Genomic DNA, 27,924 nt, shown 5'->3' with positions numbered 1-27,924 from the left:
GATAACATCGTGCAAATAAAATTATATGATTTGAGGTTATCCAATTTTTTTTACATAATAAGGCTTTTATTGAAATATAGGTACTCAATATATACAAATAAGCGAAGAAGAATTAATTAGAAATCTTTTAATTATGTGCAGTCTGTAAAAAATACTGCGACAAAGATGGTCGGTGAACATAAGCCATAAGGTGAACATGTTGAGAATCTTGGAATTAGGTTAATTAGATTTCAAACTTCATTTACCTATATTGTTTGTATGTATATGTGCCAAGTACCATATAAAGAGCTAAATTGTCCTTTTAATAAAGAATTACAGCTACATAATATACATATAAAGCATTTATTCGCTCGATGTAACATTGCAAATTCACAAAATATATTTTCAATCGACTTATCGAATGATATAATATTATAGGCACAATGTTTTGGCTGCTACCCAAATAAATTGGCTTGAACATTTTCCCTTTTACGATGGATTCGCGTGACTTACCTCGATCTATTGGAAATTATTTATATTTGTACATGCCAAGGTTTTAACTTTTAAATACTTACGAGGATTTGCATAAAAAAAATATATATAAGTAGCTATTTAATTATTTCAATGGATTATGACGTTACTGAATATGGTTAAAAAAATTATTTTTTAGTGAAACTTCTTGGGAGTAAAATGTCAAGGTCGCGTCATGGCAATAGCGTCACTTCGTATGTCATGGAGTGAGGCGACGATTTTGATATCTGGGAATCTTGACAAAGTAATTTCACTCCTGACACGTGTGCTTAGCACACGCGTTCTTTTTTTTATAAATTGCCTATGTTTTTAATTTTTATCCTTAATCGCAGGAAAACTGCTCAATAGAAGTCAAGGTTTCGATATATACTTTCAGGCATTGAAACAAAAACTATAACAATTACGATTTTATTTGTTCATAATATATCACTGATATACATTTGGTAGTATTATTGCATTTATACTTATATCTACGATATGAGATTCAATTTTAAGTCTTATAAACTTTAACACAAAGTCCTTTATTGTACCGATTTTAAAATCCTGCTTTGTATGTGTTACAAAATATTACTAACCTCGCCAATAAAGCGTTCAATCTCCATCTTCATTTGTACTAAACTGATATAAAATAGTTTTTTTTTTTATAATAATTGAATCCAATAATAAAGAGAGCATACATTAACTTTTAAATTATTAGTGTAATAATAATTATAATTTACTAGGTCAGTATTATTATTTATTAAATTATTGGATTTTTTTAGTTATTCTAAAATTTACATACCAATTAAAACGAGTACTGAATTTAAATCAAATACGGTTTGAGAACATTTTGTATGAACCAATCTTCGGAAAAGCGAAGGTGATCGCCGTCCACTGACAGGAATACTAATTTACCAGCCTCGTCCATTTTCTTTAAACCTAGCCGGTCCTGGAAAAAGTATAAAAAATTTAAGTACAAACGAATAATGATCCAGTATATATAGGTAGGTAGGTATATAAATTAAAAAAGTGCGTGTGTGCCGAGCACACGTGTCAGAAGTGAAACTTCTATGCCCCAGATTAAAAGATACCAAAATAGAAGTATTGCCATTAAGCGACCTTGAAATTTTACACGCCCCATAAGAAGTTTCACTTCAAACAACCGCTTCAAAATGTTTCTTAGTATTTTTAAAGATTGTAAGTTACAAATTTTTTAAAAACGTTATTACATACTACCTATAATATATAAATTGATTTTAAATTTATACATATACCTACGCAAAAAACGTTAGAATCGGTTATTTTCCTTCGTAAATAACAGGTAAAATGTCAGAATGTCTTATCCTAGGACATTGAAGTCTTACATTTTACGAAAAATCATTGAAAAATAACTTAGAATAAAGGAAAAATAGTACGTTTACGTCTATAGCATAATAATTACTAAACTGATAGTTTCACATTCACCGCGGGTAAAGATAAAATTACAACCTACGACCACTCGATCGCTAGATAATCAGAAAGTTTACTTTCCAGTGTCATATTTATTTGCAATATACTTAATATAAATTTACGTGTACACTAATTCCATATAATAATAGCTTACCGACCGCGGTTTCGCCCGCTTTGTCTAAAACCTAATAAATTATAACATACTAAAACCTTGCTCTTGAATCACTCTATCTATTAAAACACCGCATCAAAATCCGTTGCGTAGTTTTAAAGATTTAAGCATACAAAGGGACATAGGGACAGAGAAAGCGACTTTGTTTTATACTATGTAGTGATGACTAGTTCCTGCTCACATACCTACATTTAAGTAATTAGGTACCTACTAGAACGAATTTAAAAAAATATAAACGAAAAGTTTTTTTTATGGTAAAAGGTAACCATAATTCGTTCCTGGTTTGAAATATAATTTAATCATATAGATACTAATCTTTAACGAACCCAATATATTCACGAAACTTACTTGCAAATACAACTCCGACTCTTGTAAAGTAATCAATTTCTTCGCTTGCCCAGGCTCATAGAAACCAAACCATTCGGTTTCCTTTGGCTGCACTATGCTATCTCCATCGAATTTAACCAACACAAAATATTCTAGATTATTCAAGTTTTGTATATAAGTCGTATTGATTGTTTTTTCGTTGTTAATATCTGCTAGGAATTCGCTGTGAGACTTGTACGTGTCTTCGTCGAGAGGGTCGTGCCAGTATGTAGCTTGGACAAGGGATTTTTGAACCCAACTGGGAACAAAAGATGAATATATTTTAATAATATCAGGTCAAATATTGCGATAGTCTTAGAGCTAGCGCGCAAGAGCAACTTTTGTCTCCGCAACTATTTTGTCTCTCCCATCAACTCTATGGGGAGTTGCGCCGCTACGTGCGCGCACTTTCTTACTAGCCCATAGAGTTGATGGGAGAGACAAAATAGTTGCGGAGACAAAAGTTGCTCTGATATTTTTGTGCTCCTAGGATAACCTCATACAAATATGAAATAACAACTTAGAATAGTTCATGGTGCTTATTCTCAAACTATAGGTTCATATTATAATGTTAACAGCATCCGCTGAAACCATTGAACAATTTGATAACACTGGCACGTCAGAAAAAATTGCCAAGTGCTCGGGCATATTGCAAAATTTGGCTGATGATGATGATAATTGATAGTTAATTTATAAAACGCAGAAGAAATCAATTTATGGATACTACAAAAAAAAGAGTATGTGTACTTATGTACACGCGTTAGAAGTTATACTTCTATACAACTTGAACATAGTTATCAATTTTCATACCACCTACTAACTTCATGCTGTTAAATTTAGGTGTCGGTGTGCGCGCGCATCGTAAAAATTCACTCTCATCATTTTTCTCCATCGCGCCAAAAGAAGTATAACTTCAAAAAAGTTATGGATAAAAGTTAGTAAGCTGCAATTTCTATTTACGATACAGACTGACTCGATTTAACAACACAAGATAACCTTTGCACGAAACTTGTACGCTTGACCTGACTATCGTTGAGGACAATATTTACAAATAACTTCACATGAATTCTCAGAAACGTAATGACTATAATCTGACTATAATCAGACTGTGATCTATGCAATTGTGTGTACTTCACATAATCTTACTAATCCTTTTTTTTTTAAGTGGGGAAATCTTCCAAAGATACCCACGGCCCCCGGGGAAGGAGCCGTGGGTTATGTCGGATTCTTACCGACTAAAACCCCACTGTGTTCCGTCGAGCCGCTTTAATGATGGGGCCGCCGGGTACTGGTTGGAATTCTTCCGCGACCTAATCGTATATAATCCTGTCCTACTATTATCTTACTAATGCATGCGTCTAGCAGCTTTTTGCTGGTTGACACGGAATAAATAAATTATCTTTACTGAGTAAAAGATTCAACTTTTTAAAGATGGAACAATTTTAAAAATAGTTGTTGAGGTTCGGTCAATAGTTGTTGAGTTGAATCGCAGCAAATAAAGAAACAATAAGTCGAATAATTCCACTTTGTTTATAATATTTCACACAACTTTTATCATTCGGGAATATTTTTTATTTTTATTTTAAAGATGTTTTGATAAATGCGTAAGTGGAAAAACAGCTAATATTGACCGTAAAGGCTCAAAGGCTTGCCTTTATTGGTATCACGCAAGCGAAGCCGCTTGTTGAAGCTAGTTCACTAGACCCGGATTCTAACCAAAATCTAAACGCGATTATATAACGGACATTGAACCCGTAATATCATTTCTATGTATATGTTACCGGAAATGTATAAAATCAATCAATTGTATACAAATCCTAGGAAATGTGTACAATTCCGATACCATTTAGGAAATGTGTAAAATATTGTTTAATAAACTATTTAATGCATAGATATCCTAGGAAATGTATAATCTTCCTAGGAATTGCATACAATTCCAATATCGTATTAGGAAATGTATAAAATAAATATTTCTGTAATAAAACACTGTATCGGGTAACAGTCTTACCGTAAAAGAATAATAATATGTTCATATTATCTTACTAATTAACATTTCTTAAATCAACTTATATTCAATCAAATCAAATTTTCATTTGGTTAGTAATCACTAATCAGTCCCCTCGTCCCGCTGTCCCCTTGTAGGCTTGTACACGTCCCAGTCGGATTGTATAATCTGCCGTATTACAAACGGCCGGCATTTTGTAATATGCCGAAATTCGTCTTTTTCCAAAATTCTACAAAAAGAGGTCGTGAGCCGACGGAGCCCCACTTCGTGGGGCTCCTACTTCTACGTAGTTTTAAAAAACTCGAACCTAACCTAACCCACCCCCTTATCCAAACCAAAAATTCTGATGAGATTCTCACCCATCGACCCGCGTACCTTCCAATATTATTTCATTATACATTTCCGATTGCTATTTAGGAAATGTATAGATTTCCTAGGCAATGTGTATAAAATAATTTATTTCACACATTTCCGTGCGATTTTAGGAATTACATACATTTCCTAGGAATTGTATACAATGACGGATTACATACATTTCCGGTAACATATACTATTAAAATCAATGTTTATTGGTATAATCAAACATGGTCAATTTTTACGATCAAGTTTGTTACAAAATAATGAATCAAACTATTATATATTTAATAAATTAATAATATGCTCTATTTAGTACTAACAATTAAGATTTCTTGTAGTACCTAGGAAGACTATGTCATGCCGAAACTAAACCGAAATTATTTTTAAGGAAATACAAAATTTCAATTAAAAATTTTAGACAGTTCACCATCAGGTCATTTCCTATTTACACAGTAGAAAACACTACATAATATTATGCAGAATTAGCCTTTTTTTCTTCGCAAATGCGTCCCTGTTGTTTCTAAAGAATGTTATTACATAATTAAATTATTATACAACAATAGTAGTTAAATACATAAGCATAACAAGACATTCTCTAAGTCTAAGACAATAAAATCATGTTACATAAGGGTGTAAATTTATTATACATCTAACAGTTATTTACTTCTTCATGTGAATGTTTTATACTATCTATCTATCTATAATATAAAAATGAATCCCAAAATGTGTTGGTAAGCGCATAACTTGAGAACAGCTGAACCGATTTCGTTAATTCTTTTTTTATTATATTCCTTGAAGTACGAGGATGGTTCTTATGTAGAGAAAACGTAAATATGTACCACGGGCCAAGCCAGGGCGGACCGCTAGTTTTATATAATATTTAAATATGGAGTTTTACTCTAATACATGGTCTTTATTGGTTTATGTTATTAATTAGAATAACTAAGTGTTACAAAATGGTCTTCTGGAAAATCTATAAGATTTTGATGTAAAAGTGTCTGTCATTTAATCATTAAAAATTAAAATAAGCAGCAGATTAATTTCACACAGAAAATGCTTCTTATAAATTTATAACATGTTTGAACACAATGATGTAACTAGAAAATCAATCACTGATAAAAAAACGTAGGTACCTATAATATGCAGCATAGTTCAATAGTTTCCGAACATAGTCACAGCTCTGATGCTGCAAAGCACCGCAGTGTGGTAGACCATACACTCCCTGATGCTGTCCTCCGAGGCTTATGAAGTTCTTGATGGGTCCTATTTTATGACCGCATCTCTGTATTACTGCTCGGCTGAAATATATTTATACATTTAGCTAGAATATAATTACCAAGAAACTTAACTAAAGGAATTAAATATACACTACTAAGTCTTTAAATTAATAAATAAATGATTTAGTGATAATGAGTGGCAGAGAATTGTATTAAATTCTAGACAATGTGGCTACATTTTAATGTTTTGCTCCTGGAGTGCTTTTAACTTTTCACATTTATCTTTTTACTTATAATATCATAGTTAACAAGTTTAATTAATGATTAGCTTTTCATTTAATATTCACACTGAGAACAAGATCTCAAACTAGGTTTTTGGTAAAAATTTAAATGCTAGTCTTACATGTAAGCTATTATAGATACTACATATTATGCTTAGGATATTGTACTTACAAGAACTGACATCCTTGTGAAAACCCAATTGCATTGAAACCATTCTGTAATTTTGGATCCTTTGAAATCTTATCGCAAACATAATCCACTTGTTTGTTAGGATACATAAAGTAACCATTTTCCATATCCTCTACAGTAGAATTCCCAACCCTAAGTGAGTGAACATACACTCCTGGAATTTGTTCTTGGAGAAATATTTTAAATGAACCTAAACTGAAGGAAAAACAGCAGGTATCACCTAAAAGAAATCAACGGGGTTTCTTTAGATAACTGCCGCACGTATTATAGGTTTTTTGTGGGGGGAGGAGGGGGGGGAGGAGGGGGAGACCCTCCCACCAAAAGGGGAAAGTTAGGAAACCAATAGTTTAGGAGAAAAATCAATTTTCCTATTCTAACCTCAAAATGTATGGAATTGGTGTAAAATCATTTTAACTAAGCATTAGACGATAGTAACAAAAATTTTACGATACATAAATAAAAACAAACAAGTTGTGAAAACCTACGTAGTTTTTTATTTGAGTGGGAATCGCCCTAAAGTCGCTTCTGGCACTCGCCGGCCGCTGCCGCGGCACGCTCGCTTCGCTCGCTCGGCTCGTGCGGCATTTCAAGAGTTAACCTAACACGCTCGTCGCTTCGCTCCTCGCTACCTATTTGGATATTAAAAATAAAAGTTTAATAGTTTTTTAACCTACGTAGATTTTTTTAAGCTATTGCATAGCTACTATCGCGGGCCTTGAGCGCGGAGACCGAATCCAGAAATTGCGTAACGAAAAACCTCACGCTCCCCACTCCGACGGGCACGGAGGTGTGGCTTGAAGGCATGCTATGCAATAGCTTTGCCGTGGCAGTCCCCGAGTGCCACACGTCTTTTTTGTTTGAGTGGGAATCGCCCTAAAGTCGCTTCTGGCACTCGCCGGCCGCTGCCGCGGCACGCTCGCTTCGCTCGCTCGGCTCGTGCGGCATTTCAAGAGTTAACCTAACACGCTCGTCGCTTCGCTCCTCGCTACCTATTTGGATATTAAAAATAAAAGTTTAATAGTTTTTTAACCTACGTAGATTTTTTTAAGCTATTGCATAGCTACTATCGCGGGCCTTGAGCGCGGAGACCGAATCCAGAAATTGCGTAACGAAAAACCTCACGCTCCCCACTTCGACGGGCACGGAGGTGTGGCTTGAAGGCATGCTATACAATAGCTTTGCCGTGGCAGTCCCCGAGTGCCACACGTCTTTTTTGTTTGAGTGGGAATCGCCCTAAAGTCGCTTCTGGCACTCGCCGGCCGCTGCCGCGGCACGCTCGCTTCGCTCGCTCGGCTCGTGCGGCAGTTCAAGAGTTAACCTAACACGCTCGTCGCTTCGCTCCTCGCTACCTATTTAGATATTAAAAATAAAAGTTTAATAGTTTTTTAACCTACCTAGGTACGTAGATTTTTTTTTGTTTGAGTAGGAATCGCCCTAAAGTCGCTTTTGGCACTCGCCGGCCGCAGCGTAAAGTCACAGTACAGTGAAATGGAACATGGAACGGCTTGGTCCGCTTTTTTTGCACAACAAAACGGATAAATGCACTTTTTTCGCACAAAAAATTATTAACTTTAAAAATTAATAACTAAAAAACTACAAGTTTCCTAACGATAATATTTTGGGATTACAATCTTACATTACCTAGCTAACTAAAAATATAAATATTTCCAACAAATTCGTGCGGAAGTTAACTAAAGCCAACCCAAATCAACAATTAATTTGATAACTATTTAAGAAAAAAAATATTCAAAAATGGAACATTGTAAAAAAAAACATACCCATTCCATGCCATAGCACGATCGGTGTAGGGTCTGCAGTAATACTTTTTATTAAAAATAATAAAAGTATTTTCGTCCACATTTTAGTGCAATTATTCTCTGAAAACACAAATAAACAATTTTTTACGTCCAGCTAATTAAATAAACAGAATACTTAAATTAATTTATTACCGGCTATATTTTATTTAATTATCATAACATACCTACGTAAACAGCAGCCGGTGCGTATTAAATTCAATGTAATTAGTTTTCTTGTAGGCGTGTAAATGTTTCTCAGGATCAATATTGTGCCAATTAACTTGCAAATATTTAAAGAACAGAAAACACTACTTCTATCGAAATCAAAACAAACTGAATGACGTCAAATGTCAATAACAATTTGCCAAACATGTCAATGTCAACATGGCAATTTTCAATAACTGTCAATTTTGAATCCGTATTCCCACCGTAGGTACCTTAGAGTATATATACTATCTATAGAGTGCGAACAACCAAGTGGGAACAGTAGGCACAGGTGGGAACAACACGACGTTCCCGCCGCGAGCGCTCGCAGTCGTGGTTGAGTGCTCACGAAGTGCGTTGCTCTGGATTTTTTTTCATATTACGAATAAACATGGTGAAATGTGCTGTTCTATCTTGCAAAAACGATACTAGAAAATACACAAAATTGAAATCCACTATCACATTCCATCAGTAAGTCGATTGTTATACTTATTTTTATGAAAATAAATCTAGCATCGCGGGGGTGAAGGGTAGGTGAGAGGCGGACACGCGCATGCTTGCTCGCGCGCCTCACTGCCGCCCCGTGATCGTAGTGATGTGACCTGACCAACGCTGTACTCGATATAAAGTTTACTAGAAGAACTATATTTTAACAAATTATTTATTTAACTTAAAATTTAAAACTCTTTTAAAAATGTATTATTAATATATTTGTGGTGTGTTTTGTATGATACACTTTCTAATATTATGAATGCGAATGTAAATGTAAAGTATGTAATGTTACGATATATTTTCTGAACCGCTAAATTGATTTTGAAGATTTTGATAGTAGAATGGATAAAATTAAATAAAAAAATTATTAATATTATTTATTATATTATCATTTTAAATTATTAATTATTTCTTAATATTTTTTACCATTTTTAAAACATTATTATTATGGTTTGATTTATTATTAAAGAAATAGCACTAAACCTGATCTTTTATTTTATTAACTTTATTATTTAAAAAGTACTCACGTTTTTCTGATATTCCAATTAAACATATTTTTTTAAAGTACTTATAATTAATACAAGAAAATTTCATATATAATATTTAATATTCAAATGGAATAAACAAACTTTATTCAGTTGGTAGACAAATTTAAAATTACATATTTATACTTTATTCGTATATTTTTCCTTTAATAACTTATTGAACATAAAATTTACTTATGATACATATTTATTTACCTATCTTATCGACAGTTCAACACGCAATTGATACCTACCCATCCCTATTTGTCACACACACATCTATATAGTATCTATAGCTCATCTGCCTACGATGCGCACTATGCAATTTGTGCAATACACTCGCTCTATACTATTGTAATATATTATACTCTAAGGTAGGTACCTATTCCAAATCCGAAACAACATTGTTCCAAGATTATTTCATAGATGGCATAATATCAAGTTTTTACGAAACATTCAAGATATAAGATGCCGCTAGTTGTAGCTTTATGAATTCTTTACTGCCTGGTGGTGTGCTGGTGGTTCCATCAAGGCTCTGCAGGAAACTAGTGAGTAGTTAATAACTAATAATAATTTTGAATAAGTTTATACTAGTTATGTATGATATTATATATTCAAAAACTAAATATGTAGATATGATTCTGTCATCTGTGTTTATTTAAAAACAATTAAAACGTGCACCAACCAACCTGAAATTGTGCGATAGACGCAGAAAGTATCTAAAATCTAAACCTGCGTAAAGAATACGATAACGTATTCGAATAAATTAACATAAAAATGAGATCTATGTGTAAATAGAGGAGCAATGGGTGACTTCTGCCATCCATGCAAAACTTTTTGTTACGGTTATGTAAAAATTGGTTTGATTCGTCTATTGATTCGAATGCTATGGAAAAGAAAAAACCTTATCTACTCTAGATGTTTTATAAATTAGGTGGTAGGTACCTATTTGTTTATCTATGGATATTGGATAGGGACATAATATCACATTTTATATTATACCTAATAATATTTATTTATTCAAAGGTTTAACCAGAAATTGTTACACAAATTGACAATAATTGTTATAATGTAATACTAATTATTAGTACTTATACATAAAATTAATCTTAGTTTTATTTTGAAACTTGCGAATATAATATAATAAGTTACTAGGTACCTATAATAAATTTATCGCATGCTCTTAAAATCTTCATAATGATGAATTCTAATTAGAATCCCTAGGTATTATAATAACTTTTGAATTCGAAAAGTTAAAAAACAAATTACCTAATTGTTGCCCCCCTTAGTAATTTAATCAAGGAATAAAGCTAGGTGCTATACTGGCAAGTGGCACAGATAACATAATAATATACCTACCTTATACCTACTAGGTATCTACTGGTGGATGAATTTGATTTTAGATTACATTCAAGCAGTGCAAACTGCAATGTCATAGTGTAATATTTAAACTGTGGCCATATCCACCACATTTTAAATTATTATGGTTTTATGCTAATTAGGTACTTAGGTACTTATAGGGTTTTTTTAAATACTTAGTTACTAATAAATAAAACAAGAGCGTACTTTTAATCAATGTGTGATTTATTCGTTATCTTAAAATATCTCACTTTTCTTTCAGCATTCGTAAAAGTTATAAATGTACAACGCAAGATAATAAACATATTATATAAACCTTTTATGCAAACATAGTCTCAATATTGTTAGGTTATTAATTACAAGATGACATCATTTCTCTCCATCAAGAGTAATCAAATAATCACAAATAGTATTGTTTGTATCACAGAACATACAAAAGAGGTTAGAAAGGCATTGTAGGCGGGGCAGACACGCCAACTGCCAAGGATATGAGCACTGCTCACATCTTTTATATATTCTGTATCATAAAAGAAGCGATCAAATTCAAACAATGATCAATACCTATCTAGATTTTAAAACAATTAATAGGTAGTTCAAGCTTTATCATCACAGATATTCAGTAGTTAATCAACACATACCTATTCAGTAAATAAACAATTATAAAAATTAATGAAAATAATAAATTTGGTATAAACCAATATTAGTAGACAATTCGAAGTTCGAACTTTGTCGTTTCCTTATTTTTTAGTCTTTTTTTTAAACCAGAGTGCGTTTCCTCTCGCAATCAATTATATTTTTTATTCGAAATATATATTCTGCGTCATTATTTAATGTTAACTTATCTTAATACCACAGTCGCATTCAATATTTTCTCATCTTACATTAAAAAGTTAGATTTGTTATTATCTTTAAAAGTGAAAAATTAAACATATTTTGTTGTTTAAACAGCCCTCGTGGATATTCTTAAATAAATCCTTATTATTTTTACAAAATACATATATCTTAAATCTAAATCACTTTTGAGATAATAAATACATTAACATACTCTAACACGATCACAGTCTCATAAGGAAATCACTTAATTTAACCGTTGGTATAATCAAATAGGCTTGGCTTGTAACTGACATACCCATTGTCTATATCTTATATTGCTTACTCACGATAGGCACCATGGACTCAAGAAACCTAATGTTATAGTCTAAGATCCGGCTGCAGGATTAGTGCGTTCATCGGTTTTTTGCTGAAAACCGAATTTTTATGTATATTTATAATTAGGAGGATATATATCGACTAGGTTGCCAGTCAAAATTTGGCCGCAAGCATGTTTAATTAAAATTTTTCTAATCGATTTTTGGGAAAAAAATTCGTTCACTTGTTTTTTGAATAAAATGTAGTCTACATCACGGCAAATGATATAAAGATTCAAAAAAATCACGGTTGCCACTTTTCACCTGGCCGCAACATCTTGGCAGCCTGGTGCAAACAGGTATGATTTCGATTCATTTTTACGTTCTTAACGTACATATATGAATCATATATCAAATTAAAGCTAATTTTTTTCTATTTATTATCATATATGGTTGCCTAATTAAATCCGGCCGCAAATAAGGGTTGCCGGCTGTTAAAAATTATAAATATTTACGCCTATTAGTACACCGACGCATTCTTTTTATGTATATTTATAATTAGGAGAATATATATATCCACTAGGTTGCCAGTCAAAATTTGGCCGCAAGCATGTTTAATTAAAATTTTTCTAATCGATTTTTGGGAAAAAAATTCGTTCACTTGTTTTTTGAATAAAATGAAGTCTACATCACGGCAAATGATATAAAGATTCTAAAAAATCACGGTTGCCGCTTTTCACCTGGCCGCAACATCTTGGCAGCCTGGTGCAAACAGGTATGATTTCGATTCATTTTTACGTTCATAACGTACATTTATGAATCATATATCAAATTAAAGCTAATTTTTTTCTATTTATTATCATATACGGTTGCCTAATTAAATCCGGCCGCAAATAAGGGTTGCCGGCTGTTAAAGATGTTGAATATTTAAGGTTGAGTGAAAGAAAATATGTCATCCTTTTCAAAATGACAAATTTAAATAGTAATATTGATTTAATATAATTAACAGCCGATCCTCTCTTTTTCTCGTTGTTTCGCTGCCGCACGCGAATGCGTCGGTGTATAATTTTTAACCTAATTATAAATATACATAAAAATTCGGTTTTCAGCAAAAAACCGATGAACGCACTAATCCTGCAGCCGGATCTCGTACTATTAAGTCACTTTTTAAATATTATAATATTTGTAAATCATCAAATATTTACGTTTCATTACAATTTGCAAGAAATCGTTTTGTAATAGTGACTTAGAAAACATCAAACAAATTGCAAAAACGTTCATATTTTAATGATGATAAATTTTCCATCTAGCAAGACCTCAACATTGTTTTCAGAGGTTTTGCATAGAGGATTTGCAGAAGATTTTATTGTAAAGACTACAATTGTCAAATTGATACTTAAAACCATACCTATTAATTTCAGTAGCACTAAACATATTCTAAAGGTATCCAAGATGTTTTTAAATACAAGCTATAGATTTATTTCTATTTGCTATAGAATACATATCAGGCACCATTTCATTCTTACATCGTCAATAAACTCAAAGATATGCATCAGCCAATTGATTTCGTATGTGTGCGTAGAATGTAACCTATTTTTCTGTATCAGAAACAGCTCACATCCATGTTGTGCATTAGCCTGACCCGCGAGTCATTCAAGGCATCAGATCTTATAGTATTCTCATTGAGTCCGAGTGTTTCACGATGTTATACTCTATACTCTTTCTTTTTGGTAGCTCGCAGTAGTCGCTAGAGTCTGACGATTCAATCTTTTGTCTGTTGTAAGCCATGATTCTTCTAGTGCGGGTGTCAGAGTCGTAAGAGAGAGAGAAGTTTTTCTTAGACCTGAAGGGCAGTCTGTATGGTGTACTGCTCTGTACATCAGACATGGAGCGTATATGCCTTCTGTATTTGTACTCTTTTGTGAGGGGTGTGATAATGAAAGTCCGAGTTTTGTTTTCCTCGACTGACCTGTAATGAAATAAAATATATATATTAGAAATTGATCAAGGGTCAAATCAAATGAGACAATCAATCAAGAATAATAAAGTTTTCTTGTTTTTTCATATACACTCACCGGCACGGAATCTTGGCCACTGCAAATTTTTGCGTAAAATAACACTATTTATTTTCTACTACAAAATTCAATAAAAATTTTATCAAAACTAGTTTCTTTAATGTTTTTACTAACTTTTAGTAATAATTGGAAGTTTATAAGAAGTACTACCGCGTAGATATGAATTAAACAAGAATTTACGCTTTTCCTGTGAAATTTAAATGATTTCTTAAAAAATGCACAAAAATTAGAAATAACGTTTCCATAAAAAAAATTTGAACCTTTTAATATAGGGTGTTTCCTTCTCTTGCCTTAAACAATGTTTGCATCCAGTCTGGCATACTCTAGAAGACATTTTTGATGTCCACTTGAGCTATAGTGTACCAAACGGCCCCAGCTGTATTTCTAAGTTCATCTTACATTGGTGCTGGGTTGGAATCGAACTTTGTGTTTCTTATAAGCATGTCACAGGTGTGTTCTATTGGATTAAGATCCGGGCTACGAGCTGGACACTCCAATTTTTCAATAATAACCCCTTGAAGGTACTCTTATACGCATCGTACGACACGCGGACGTGCGTTATAGTGTATTAGTAGCCAATTTTCTTCACTGATAAACCTGTAATAGGGCTGAACATGTTCCTGGAGAATTTCCTCAATATACCTGATCAAATTTAAGCCTTTATCTACGATAACTAACTCCGTGCGAGCATCAGAACTTATACCTCCCCATACCATTATTGACCCTCTATGAATAATCGCAATTTGAGTGTGGTGATGGGTGAAAACCTCTCTTCTCGTGTCCTCTATACTGACTCTTGGCTATCAGAAGCTCGTAAAGTGCCTTAGCAGTCATCTGTGAACACTTCACGAACGCACTGGACGTGGGTCCAGTTTTCATGTTCTCGTGCAAAACGAAGACGTGCTTCTCAGTGATATATGAGGAGTTCTGGTCGGCGTGCTGGTCTGCAAACCTTCAAATTAACTTCCTTCATTAGTCTTCTCACCGATTGCTCACTCACATTTATTATCCTGGTGTTTTAAAGCCGTTGGCGTATCTCAAAAACTGTCAGAAAGCCATTTAAGAGTATCTCTTGAACAATAAAGGGGTCTTCTCGAGCTGATATGCACCTCACGCCTTCATTTTCTGGTCTGCACGTGTAGCTGCCAGTCTCCTGGTATCTCCTCCATGCACAGTGCATCGCTGAACGTGGTATGTACTGTACATTAGGTACTTTATGTTGCGGCAGTCATTGGTCTAACATTGTGATGGCCTGAGCATGTTGTTCAGATTTTAACGGCATTTTTTATTGTTTGTTATGATCATTGACTACAGTACAACAATAACAATATCTTAAAACGGCATAAACGATACCGAAAAAAGTTTAAAACGAACAATTAGTAACTTCGGCTTAACCGCACAAATCACAAATTTCGAGAAACTCTTAAAAAGTGGTAAAAGATTATTCTTAAACTTAATGATTTCTTACCATAAAATTAAACAAATAATATGTTAACATATCTGTATACAAAAAAATCGTGTAAAACACTCCAAACTTTTTTTATCGGCAAATTTGTAAGTGGCCAAGATTCCGTGCCGGTGAGTGTATTATAGGAACACGAATACCATCATAAATCAATCAGTAATCATACTTATATCGAGCCTGTTTATTTTTGTTTTATACTAAGAATAAATGAATGAGAACTACGTAAGACCTTTGTTGATACCATAATGAATCATGTAACGCTTTGCATTAAACATTCTTGCAATATGAGTTTTCTTGTTGATAAAAAAACTTAGGTAACGAAATTACTAAAGAGAATTTAAATTTTTCATCGTTTTACATTTATCGTTTAACTAGCTTACCGCCAGCGGCTTCGCCCGCTTTGTTTAAAACCTAATAAATTAAATACTTCCTTACCTTCCTCTTGAATCACTCTATCTATTTAAAAAAAACCGCATCAAAATCCTTTGCGTAGTTTTAAAGATTTAAGCATACAAAGGGACATAGGGACAGAGAAAGCGACTTTGTTTTATACTATGTATTGATAGTGATGAGCACCATCTCCGAAGTTTGTCTTTCAAAGTTAAACAAACAAAAACATTAATATAATAAAATATATAATTATTTATTTTAATAAATTTATTTATGAAATAGGTAGAGATAAAATTGATAACCTATTATTATATTATTATCTTTCAAGTTTAAATAATTGAGATATGTAGATAAGTGCAAGACATTATTTTCATAGCAAATACAGACAGGTATTAAATATGTATCTAAGAAATAATATTGCAGTATATATTATTTACTTTACATATAGTAGCACAGAGAAGCAATACATTTCAGTATTTTTCCGTTTCGAATCTTGTAATTTTCCCTAATTAAGAATTTCGTCATCGTGTTTACAATTACTAAAACGTTTAAAATGCCATGACTAATGTCTATGAATTAGTTTCTTATCATAAGCTATTTAAAAAATTTAACACTCCACATAAAATGGTTTAAAAATATAATGTTGAAGCCTGTTGAAGCAATATTCACATAATATCTAACGAATCAAAATAATTTCATTTGTCAGATAAGAGACTATACGAGATAGTTCGTGCTGTTTAAAAAATCGAAATAAATTCGTATCTAATAACTAAATATAACAACTTCACTCATAGCATAGCTTCTATCGCGGGCCTTGAGCACGGGGACCGAATCGAGAAATTCCGTAACGAAAAAACCTCACGCTCCCGACTCCGACGGGTGGAGGTGTGGCTTGAAGGCATAGCATGCAATAGCTTTACCGCGGCAGTCCCCGAGTGCCACACGTCGTTTTTTTTTTATTGCACTGTTCTGTAAATAATAGGTATGGTGATACCGTGATTATGATGATTATGATGAATCCTTTATACCTATCATAATATCTCAAAATAAGCAGTATTTTTGTTCAAATAATTATTTCGAAGCATTCAATTACCTATTATATAACTTCCTAAGATTAAATTAATATCGGATAAATCAATCAAGGTTAATTTAGAATGATTACTATTTGTCAATTACCTAGTAGGTATGTAGAATGTAGATACATAATATTATCTAATTATTCATCACCTATAATTGTGCTGCATATTTTAAATATTTAATTTAACGAAGCTTCATTTCTTATGTATTAATTTTTCCAGTAACAAATTACTATTACTTATCCTATTTAATAGAATCAGTTCCAAGGTAATTATACAAATGAGTAAAACAATAAGGGTTATTGTAATTATATGTACCTACCTAAAGACGTGAGTAACTGAGTTCGCTTCTAAGTTTTAGAAACTATTAACGATTTTCATTCATATGCTGAAGGCCTAACTTCAGTTTATATCTTCGTGATTGTTTGTTTTCAGGAAAAAGTAAAATACATTATGTTGTGTATATTATAATATATGAGCATAAAATTATCTAGGTAACTGCGTAGGTACTAATTATAGATTTTTGCCAAAAATTGTTTATATACTGCTTGATATACCTCCTAGCCATTTAATTTTCACATTAAGTATGTACATAACAGTTCCATTCATTAATACAAGAAGATTTTGAATATTTTTTTGAATTGTCACATACAATCAATTTCTGCCAATTCAATTAGATCATAGATATTATTATCTAAATTTATATAAGTAACCCATAATAGAGCTATCATATTCATAAATAATAATCAACCCAGGTGCGCAAAGTTCAAGCGAACGGGTTCAGGGCCACTCCTCTATTGTCTATTACCCATATCGATCCCCGTACCTTTGAAGCGATATTAATTAAGATTCCTTCAAGGCATACTATGTCACGACATCATAAATAAATATAATGCAAGGCACGCGATACAGTAATATATCCGGATACTAGAAACTTCTAGGTACCTAAGCCTTTTAAAACATTGATTTACTAAATTTCAGAGATCTTAATTGAAGGACAAAGTAATATAGAGCCATACTGAAGCTATTAATTAAAGAAGTCTTATATAAACAGGTATTTTAAGTGCTATTTGATTAGCATTGATCATCACAAGTTCATGGACTGACGTGAACTAGGCTTATTAGAGTAGGTACCTAATGAGTTAATGACTTAACCGTGATAACATTGAGGAAAATTAATCTCTACTAATAATATTATAAAGCTGAAGAGTTTGTTTGTTTGTTAATTTGTATACGCACTAATCTCGGAAACTACTTGTCCGATTTGAAAAATTCTTTTTCTTTATTCGTTAGATAGCCCATTTATCGAGGAAGGTTATAGGCTATATTTCATCACGCTACGGACAACAGGAGTGGAGCCACGGAGGTGAAACCGCGCGGAGCAGCTAGTGTGTTATATAAACTACATAATATTATTGAAAAATATACTAGTTTGTGTCGTCTCGTCATCGAATATCCTGCTCTAGGTACTTGCCTCGGTGTTGTTCTGTTTGGGCTCATGATCTAACAAATTATGTGCACTAATAATAGGCATTTTGAATGCTAGCGATTATAATATATTACAAACTAGCTTACCACCCGCGGCTTCGCCCGCTTTGTCTAAAAGCTAATAAATTATATACTAAAACCTTCCTCTTGAATCACTCTATCTATTAAAAAAACCGCATCAAAATCCGTTGCGTAGTTTTAAAGATTTAAGCATACAAAGGGACATAGGAACAGAGAAAGCGACTTTGTTTTATACTATGTAGTGATTACAATGAGCCCAAATTAACTATTGGGATTATATTTTATAATAGCAATTCATAAAACATAATATTGGTAATATTTTTATCAATTATTAGTATAGATAGCGCTATAAATCAATTTAGTGCATATTTTATTATATCAAGCCGCGAAGACTTTGTAGCTATAAAATACTATAATATTGAATCGATAAATTACGTTATTCATAGAATTGTCTACTGAGTCATAATAATTGTTATAAATCAAAACAAATTTATAAAATATAGCCCCATAATCTATACTAACAATTAACATTATAACAATACTAGCTTTCCACCCGCGGATTCGCCCCCGTTTTCAAGAAAAACCCACATAACTAGTTCCCGTTCCCATGAGATTCGGGTATAAAACATATCCTATGTGTTAATCTAATTTACATTCTATATGTGTGCTAAATTTTATTGTAATCGGTTCAGTAGAAGGTATATAATTGCGTGAAAGAGTAACAAACATCACACATATACATATACGTCATTATGTAACACGTTTGTGTGTAATATCCATCCTCACAAAATTTCCCATTTCTAATATTATAGTAGAATAGGATAAATTATATTATTTCACTGTTAGATAGTCCATTCATCGAGGTAAGCTATACGCTAAAATATATCATCACACTAAGACCAAAAACAGCGGTGCAATGCGGGTAAAACCACGGGGCACAGCTAGTTATAATATATTTTAAGAAATTTTTAAAAATAGTAGGTAGTTAATTATCCTGCCATGAATAGCAAAAAACATGGTAACATGTCTTAATAACCAAGACGACATCTAAAACCAAGAAAAGGAAAAGTAAACCTAATAAGTATGGCAGAAAAAGTTGTTAGGTATGTACCTAATATCATTAATTTAAAAATATATTCATATTATCTAGGGTCAAGGAGGTCTCTAGAAAGTAAATTGGAAAGTTTTGAATAATGTAAAAGACCTCTTAAATCTAAATATTCAGTATAATTTTGTCAACCGTCGTTTAAAATGCCTTTAAAAATAACAAAAACGATATGGGAATTAGATATTATGATAAAGGTTGTCATCGATAAAATTTAATAGTTTTTTAATAAATAATCGCCAAATCCTCCGATAAATTTAACAATGATGACACCAAATAGATATATTGACTTCGATTACATGCACCTAATTACGATAAGAGAACTTTCTTGGAAAAGTGGTGATATAACGGTCATAGTCATTCGACTATCAAATGCAAAGTTAAAAAAATAGAGGCACACTTTTTTGCGAAAACAGGTTTAGATTACAATTAACAACATATTCATTTCTTTCAGCAATTTATTTATCTTGATCCTTGACTATGTATTTATAAAGTATATTTCTATAGATTTTTAGTTTTTGGGATTGCTATGGGACATTCATCTTTAAAAATGTACTTAACTTGATGATACCTACATTACAGGGAGACACACTATACAATCATTTTGTTATACTTAATTATATTATTAAACCTTTGAATAGTTATAATCCTGCTGCACAACTCTTCTTTTTTATCACTATTAATTCATATCGATTTCGCTACAAATGATAACTGGAGTTCATGAAAACATGACCTTGTTATTGCGTTTTTCAGTGTAGCGTGTAACTAATTGGTTTTAACAATGACGTTCCTAATGTTGGTATTTGTCGGTAATGTATAATATTATGAGCATTAACAAACACGCAAACTGATAGATAATATAGGTATTATATTAAATATTAACCACATTGTCATTAGATACCCATTACCTACTTGATATTATTTTTAATTTGAATTCTAAAATGAATCCATCACATGATATTGGTATCTTATTATATTTTGTTAACTTATGTAGGTATGTATTGTAAGTTTTATTTTCCGTTGTCCTTAATACAACTTAGTAGACTTTACAATTAAAATCAAGTACATAATTGACTCCTCGATTAGATGCTAATAATAAGGTAGTAAGTACTGCTGTATTAAAACTTAAAAGCCGTTTTATAATTATTCAACCCTAAAACCTAATTCAAACCAACGCAACGTCATTAATTTTCAATAATAATAAGACGTAGACAAGGGCTTATCAATAGGTAAACAAAAAAATGAATAATGAAAACGTATACATTATAAAAATATATTATAAAACATGAATAGATCGAACGACAATTAATCAAAATTGCATTTAAAACCATGAGTACCATACAAAATTAGAGTAGGTACAGCTAAATGTTCACAATAGATTTAAAAATATTCCATAACGCAATGAAAACGTTGGATTGCTTCCAAAGAACTGAAATCCGAGTCGCTCGTAGGTCAAGTTCATTTCACTTATTTTCAGTAATTTATTTGAAAAGCTGCATTGGTTTTACTGCAACCAAACCAGATTTGCAAATCATAAATGCGAGCTTTTTATAAATACGAATCGCTTTTTTCATATTTCAATCCTACACAGTTACGAAAATCATTTTAAATATGAATTGCACTAATGAACTAATTTTTGTATTATGTGATATACCTATTTTGATAAGAATAGGTAACAAAAATTTCTTATGTTCTCTTCTGCTACGAGTATCTTTATTAGTATGTTTAAGAATATTATCTCTCGACATAAAATATGTGGTATTACCATTTCATTGGTCTTCAGACTTTTAAAATTACCATACACTTTATAAAATAGGGTAACATTTTTTTACTCATTCATATCGCTCATAATTTTATTAAGTACCTAGGTAGATGAGACCACAGGATGAGACAATGCCAGATTAGAATTCAAAACCAGTTAGATTGAAGCTAGAATTAGACTGGTTTGAACATTTATTTTCCTATTACTTCATTTATTAAATACATTCCTTTTCATAATTAAATTGTAAAAACTTTTATAAGAAAGTATGGATAGGATTTAGTTAAAAATATTTCGCTTGCAAAACAGGCAAATATCAAATTATGTGAAATTGTTGTTCGCAGTGAATATGCTATGAATTATGATGTAAAATTTGGCACAAGTTGCACCATTATTTTGAAGTAAGTACTATATAACTATGCATAGATTTATACGACCTTCCCCAAAATAGTGATTATGAAAATAAAACGTACCTAAGTGTTTTCTCTAGCAAATTTGAAAAAGGCTCTCGTATCGTAGTGTGCGTCTTGTATTCGGGGATTTTAGCGACAATATAGACAATTCCTTACGAATAAAAATATGACCAACTTCCGTAAATGATGTGAATGTCTGCATCAAGCATAGAAGGTAAACTATATCAAGCTACATGTTTACGTGAACTCGGAAGTGCTCCGCAACCTTCGTGTAACCGAACTGACTCAACCGGTTATTTTTAGAACTTATCCGAACAGCATTGTATTTGTTAATCTGTTGAAATGATTTTTCATTTAAAATAAGGATGAAATAGTACCTATGGGCACATTATGAGTGGAGGCAGTATAGTTCTCAATTGTATCGAACCGTAACAGTATCGTTATATTGTTTGATCCCTAAATAATATGTTCGAAATAACATAAAATGAAGGTTTAATAATTGTTAGATTGAATGAACAGAAAATATTTTTCATATTTCTATTATGAATGCTGTCATTTAGCTAAAATCATATTCACAATGCAGAACGTCTGAAAATTTTATTACATGTCGTATTATGGATTGTCGATTGATACAATAACTTACAAGACTATTTCTATAGAATTATATGAAAGAATTTAGTAATACAGCCAAGTACAGTTTCTTCTCTATATGTATATCTGAATGTGATCCATTATGTGATATTCAATAAAAACCAATGTGAAATTTGAACAGAATAAGCTTAATAAATGACAATGATAAGGGTAAGCTTTATGAATATCAAATAAGGGTAGAAATTGAATGTATGATTTGTGACAGTATCTTTCAGTGAGATATTTTAGATAATATTTAAAACCGTATTCCCACATCAATGTTTTTAAATTATCTAATCTTATATATTGTCATGAATCACGTGTGATTATTGTGTGTATTTACGACATAGTGCAAGTGTACATACTACATACATGCGTCCAAAATAATAGCTTGGACTCTGATATTATATGATAATAGATCAATCAATAACTTATGAACTTTGGCGCGATACTTGTAATACTGTTCCAATTAAATATGCATGCAATTAGAGGTATTACAAGCTGCGACCATGAAATTATTATTATGCAATAATGAGGTTTAAGACGAGGCGTTAGTGTTTATAATGCATTACTTCTCATAATTTCCTGGCCTTTGTTTAATATTGTTCTCTCATAATAACAACGTCACGGATGATTTAATTCGACGATAAAATAGTGAGTAATGTTCTCCCTAGTTTACAAAGCATCTATTTAAATTTATTACTATTACAGTAAAGTCCCTAGAATGAGGTTAATTCCTGATAATGTAAGGAGCCCACGTTTTATTAAGCTACTAGTTATTATCCTGTGATCCTACCTATAACCTACTAATAGATATTGTTACAACCACGAGAACCCCTTTACCCATGAATCACAATAAAAACGGATAATTTTACCTGAATAATGCATAATTTCTTTCACTTCCAAATTATTTAGAAATTAAAGACTTTTCATTTCATTCCAAATTATTTTACAACTAAATGAAAAGCGGAAAATGATAAAATTGAAAATTGAAAAATAGAGCACAGATAAAAAATCCCAAGGGTGGGTTGATTAGTTTTTTATTTGTAATCAAATTAACCTATGATATATAAAAAAGCTAGATACGTTAATCGTTACCCGCTCTCTATTTTGGCAAGAAAAAACTCAGCTAAGTGCCCGAGTTTCACTTAGTCACGCACCATTCAGCGTCGTGGCTGGACGTTCTTTTTATATTTTAATCGGCAGTTGTTATTACGAAGTACATGAGTGAGACATGTATTACGTCTCGTGTGTGAGAGTGAAAGAGAGAACAACTGTATTGGTGATAATGCGTTAGTAAGTAGGTATGTATTAATTACGCTGCTTTTTAGTGCAATGATGTTGGCGTATGCCGCGTCTACTAGTATAATAGGTCATAGAAATTAACTACTAATGTTTTAATTTTTATTAGTGGCGATAAAATAATTTTCTTTTAATATAAACTAAAAGATGTAAACTTAAAATAAAAGGGTTTACCTAATGATGCGCAGCTATCTTTCTTTTTCTAGAAAATATCACTGATTAATTACTAATTAGTAATTAGTAATTACTAACTAGTGTGTCCTATGACCTATCCTATCCTACTCTTACTTAAAATATTATAAATGCGAAAGTTTGTGAGGATGTGTGTGTGTTTGTCTGTTTCACGCAAATAGGTACGGAACCGATTACAATGAAATTTAGCACACATATAGAGGGTAACTTGGATTAACACATAGGTTTTATCTTGGAAATGCCACGGGAACGGTAACTAGGTATGCGGATTTTTTCTTTGAAAACGCGAGCGAAGCCGCGGGCGGAAAGCTAGTTGACAATATTGTAATTTTTTTTATCCTTGAATGGATTACGTAATTTATAACATTTCGTAAATTTTGTAACTACGCAGTTTATAGAAAAACAATATACATATGCGAAATAGTAAACAAATATTAGTGAATTAATTTTTATGACGTCATGACAGAAGCATGAGGCCGATTTGTGAATCACATAACAAGTTCTTATTTGAGAAATGTTGCTTTTGTTTTTCAAAAGATAAGAAATACCAACCTATGTGCTAATAGACTTTTAATAATTGATATTTTAACTACCTATTTCATTCAATTATTTATCAAATTTCTCGTCTGTGGTTTTACTTCCATGAAAAAACCTAATTGCCTTTAGTAATTAAAAAGATATTTTAACAGTTAGATTAGGTTTGTTGATTTTTCAATATAATTTTATGACATATCAAGATTTTTAAATTTATTAATCAAATTAGCAAATGTTCATGTATTTTTGGTGCTAAAGAATTAAAATAATGCCAACGCGCTTCATAAACCTAGATACGACTGCCCTAAAAAGGAGCGTAATGACAGTAAATGACTTCAGGGTAGGGTATGTAGTATGTAGGTATTATAATATTATACATTTTTAGAGTACCTACGAATATGGTATCGTATCGCATTAAATCTTATCTTTTAATAAAATTTGTAATTTGTAGTGTTTCTTATTATCAAGTTGGTAGGAATTCAATCATAAACACTTATCAAAATATGTAAATTATAATCATAACACTTCAGCTGTTCCTTTCACGCAGTTCACAGTTCCCATTAAGATAATATTATTATTAATCTAATTAACGACATTTCAATCGTTATTAACTGCATCACATGTTGTTTTTGTATGATTGACAAACAAAACGTGTTTATTTATTGAACTGATGCAAAAACAATGGTTTATGCCGCGAATTTAAATCAATTGTTTGAAACAAACAAACAAAACTAGTAATCAACAAATTTTGTTTACAAATTCGAAAATGTGTCAAATTGAATGAATTGTTTGTCTGTTATCAGAAAGAAATTAACATACCGTTTGATTACAAAGTGATTACTTATGATTTATCAAAAACTAATTACTGCGCCCCGTGGCTTTACCGGCGTTGCACCGCTCCTGTTGGTCTCAGGCCTCAGCGTGATAATACTTATAATATAACCACAGACTAATAATAATATACAGTGTGCTATATGACCAATAGCCTTCCTCGATAAATGGGCTATCTAATACCGAAAGAATTTTTCAAATCGGACCAGCAGTTCCTGAGATTAGCGCGTTCAAACAAACAAACAATATCGTAAGTAGGTATAGATAAAAATAAATATGTAGGTACCTATCGTAATTTTAACATTACATATTATTATACCTATTAAGTATTAACATTATTGAGATTAACAATATGTTCTTATTTCAGGTACCTACGGTAGAGTGTAGACGGATGTGTCTAGTTCTTAAAAACATGTCCAATGTCATTGAAAATATGCCATACTCACAAAATGTTTTTAAAACAAAAAATCAGAAGAATAATTTGAAAGGTAATATGAAAACAAGGAAGGCATTAAGATTCATGATAAAGCGCTTCATTTGAGATGTTCTATGATTGTTTATTATATTCAAGGTAGGTACCTACTTGTGCAAATAATTTTTACTTGATCATTGTATTTTATTGGCCTATTGTACCTCTTGTATTTTATTCGGGTACCTAGGTATGCGCTATGCGTATATTTTCCACCAGGTAAGTAGGTAGGTACCTTAGCTACAAAATCCTTATCAGTTCGTAGCAAAATGCCATAGCATTCACTTAACCCTTGCCATTCAAATACAAAACGAATTTGAATCAATCAGAGTACTTCTATAGTGTATATAGACTCTGTAGTCTATACTCTTTAGTCCAAATACGCCTGTAACCTACTGTAGACTTCTGACCTATCAATAGTTTGTTAATGTCACGTGCCTACATTTCGAGGATAAGCCACTCGTATTGCTAGCTTCAGAGTTGTCGACAATGAGATTTTGTTTATTAATTACGACCCTAACTATTAGTTGTATACGTAGTATATTATTATTAGTCTGTGCTATTAGGTACAAATCAATTCGTATTCCTACCAAGACTTGATCAAGGATGCAGGTTAGGTTAGACCAATGAAAACAATCGAGTTCAAACTGTTAAAACTGTTATAGTTTTGATATTAAGATAAGGAAAAGTGGTTCAGAGACCATTCAATGGTGGAAATAGGTATTTGAGGTTTTACGGTTACAAAACCACAGACAAACCTATTTTTTTAGGAAATATCAATCTATTTAAAACACAATACAGTTTTCAGTACATACCTATATTATATCTACATGTAAAGGTCCTATGAAGCAAGAAAACGTGACACTGACAAGAATTAATGAGTTTGCGAATTTCGTATCAAAAACTACCATTATCCTCTGACTAGAGAACCTAATGCTAAAAATATTACGACACAAAAAAATCTCAAAACTAGAATCGAACATTGGCTGTAAGTATAATGTATTTGGCATAATAAAATAATAATTAATGCAAATGTTAAGGATATAATTACCGTTAAAAAAATATTTAAAATTCAGTCTTATCCGCAAACAAACAGAGTGAGTTTTGCACTACCTTCAGAAAAATCGGTAAACAAAAATATCTTTGTTTATACAACATTATTATTATTATTTATTTATTTATTTATTTTTTTTCTTTTTCTCTCGACCTACCTTCACAACTTAATTGAGCTGATTACCTTCTGCCCTGGTTGCCTGGAAGAGATCACTACTAAGTGATAAGGCCGCCAAATACACTAAACTGCTCCTTGCTTTTATTTTTGTATGTTCTAGTATGTAAGTCTGTTTAGTTGTATTAAAGAGTAAAATAAATAAATAAAATAAATCTTCAAATTCAGTTTACAGTATACTCACTTTTGTTTAAAATAGTCCGATATTTGGCTCATTTTCCAAAATATCTGCAGCAATAACATGAGCAGCGTGTGGTTGATCCATGTGTACAGTTTGTAGCAACTTTCCATGGCGCCCCCTTGTTTCTCACGGTCCACCAGCAACGAGAGCGAAATGTCAGTCATCCGTCTGGATTATGTGAATTTAAATCGGGAAACTGTTCGGAAATCGGTCACAGCACTTTTAACGTTTGGTGTCAACGGTGGCGCGCGCCAGGTGCACACGTACTCTGCCGGCTTATCATTCGCGTCGAGTGAACAAAAATAGTGATTCGATTGATAGTGGCGGGTCTATTGACTGCGCTCTATCACCGGTGCGCGCGAACTGGCAGGCGGCAGCCCGCACTCGGTCGACGCGTTGGAACGATGACGACAGATGACTCAGTTGTATCGAGCTGATAATGGAATTCAAGAATTGTGCGATTCCGACTCAATGCCAAAACAACAACAATTGGAAGATTTTATTTCAAAAAATACTTTGTAACAAGCCTTCTTCAACTTCAATGTTACTTTTATACTACCCTTGAATTAGTATTCTAATCCTACAGTAGGTATTATCGTGGATTTAGGTATCTATTGGATACTTGGAATGCTACGTCGTTATCGCTTTTAGTGTCAAACACGATTTTGAAATATTATTACCTACTACGAAATCATACCTGCACCTGCAATATTCTGCAGGAAAAAGTTTATTAAGAA

General features: G+C 32.2%; 2 protein-coding genes across 2 annotated transcripts; both read right to left on the bottom strand.

The window, feature by feature from the left end:
* Nucleotides 1-904: 904 nt before the first annotated feature.
* Nucleotides 905-8,666, bottom strand: LOC123694372 (palmitoyl-protein thioesterase 1). Its single transcript, XM_045639794.1, has 6 exons — nt 8,508-8,666; nt 8,305-8,403; nt 6,509-6,746; nt 5,972-6,136; nt 2,459-2,735; nt 905-1,438 (listed from the first exon to the last, which is right to left on the bottom strand). The coding sequence occupies exons 2-6, from the start codon at nt 8,384-8,386 to the stop codon at nt 1,313-1,315; spliced, it is 888 nt and encodes a 295-aa protein (XP_045495750.1). The 5' UTR covers nt 8,387-8,403; nt 8,508-8,666; the 3' UTR covers nt 905-1,312.
* A 4,521-nt stretch (nt 8,667-13,187) lies between these two features.
* Nucleotides 13,188-27,572, bottom strand: LOC123694386. Its single transcript, XM_045639813.1, has 2 exons — nt 27,191-27,572; nt 13,188-13,997 (listed from the first exon to the last, which is right to left on the bottom strand). Exons 1-2 carry the CDS (start codon nt 27,349-27,351, stop codon nt 13,697-13,699), a joined length of 462 nt encoding a protein of 153 aa, XP_045495769.1. The 5' UTR covers nt 27,352-27,572; the 3' UTR covers nt 13,188-13,696.
* Between the last annotated feature and the right edge of the window lie 352 nt (nt 27,573-27,924).

The sequence above is a fragment of the Colias croceus genome, chromosome 9, assembly GCF_905220415.1.
Source record: "Colias croceus chromosome 9, ilColCroc2.1".
Taxonomy (NCBI): Eukaryota; Metazoa; Arthropoda; class Insecta; order Lepidoptera; family Pieridae; genus Colias; species Colias croceus.
This window is presented reverse-complemented; position numbering and strand designations above follow the sequence as displayed.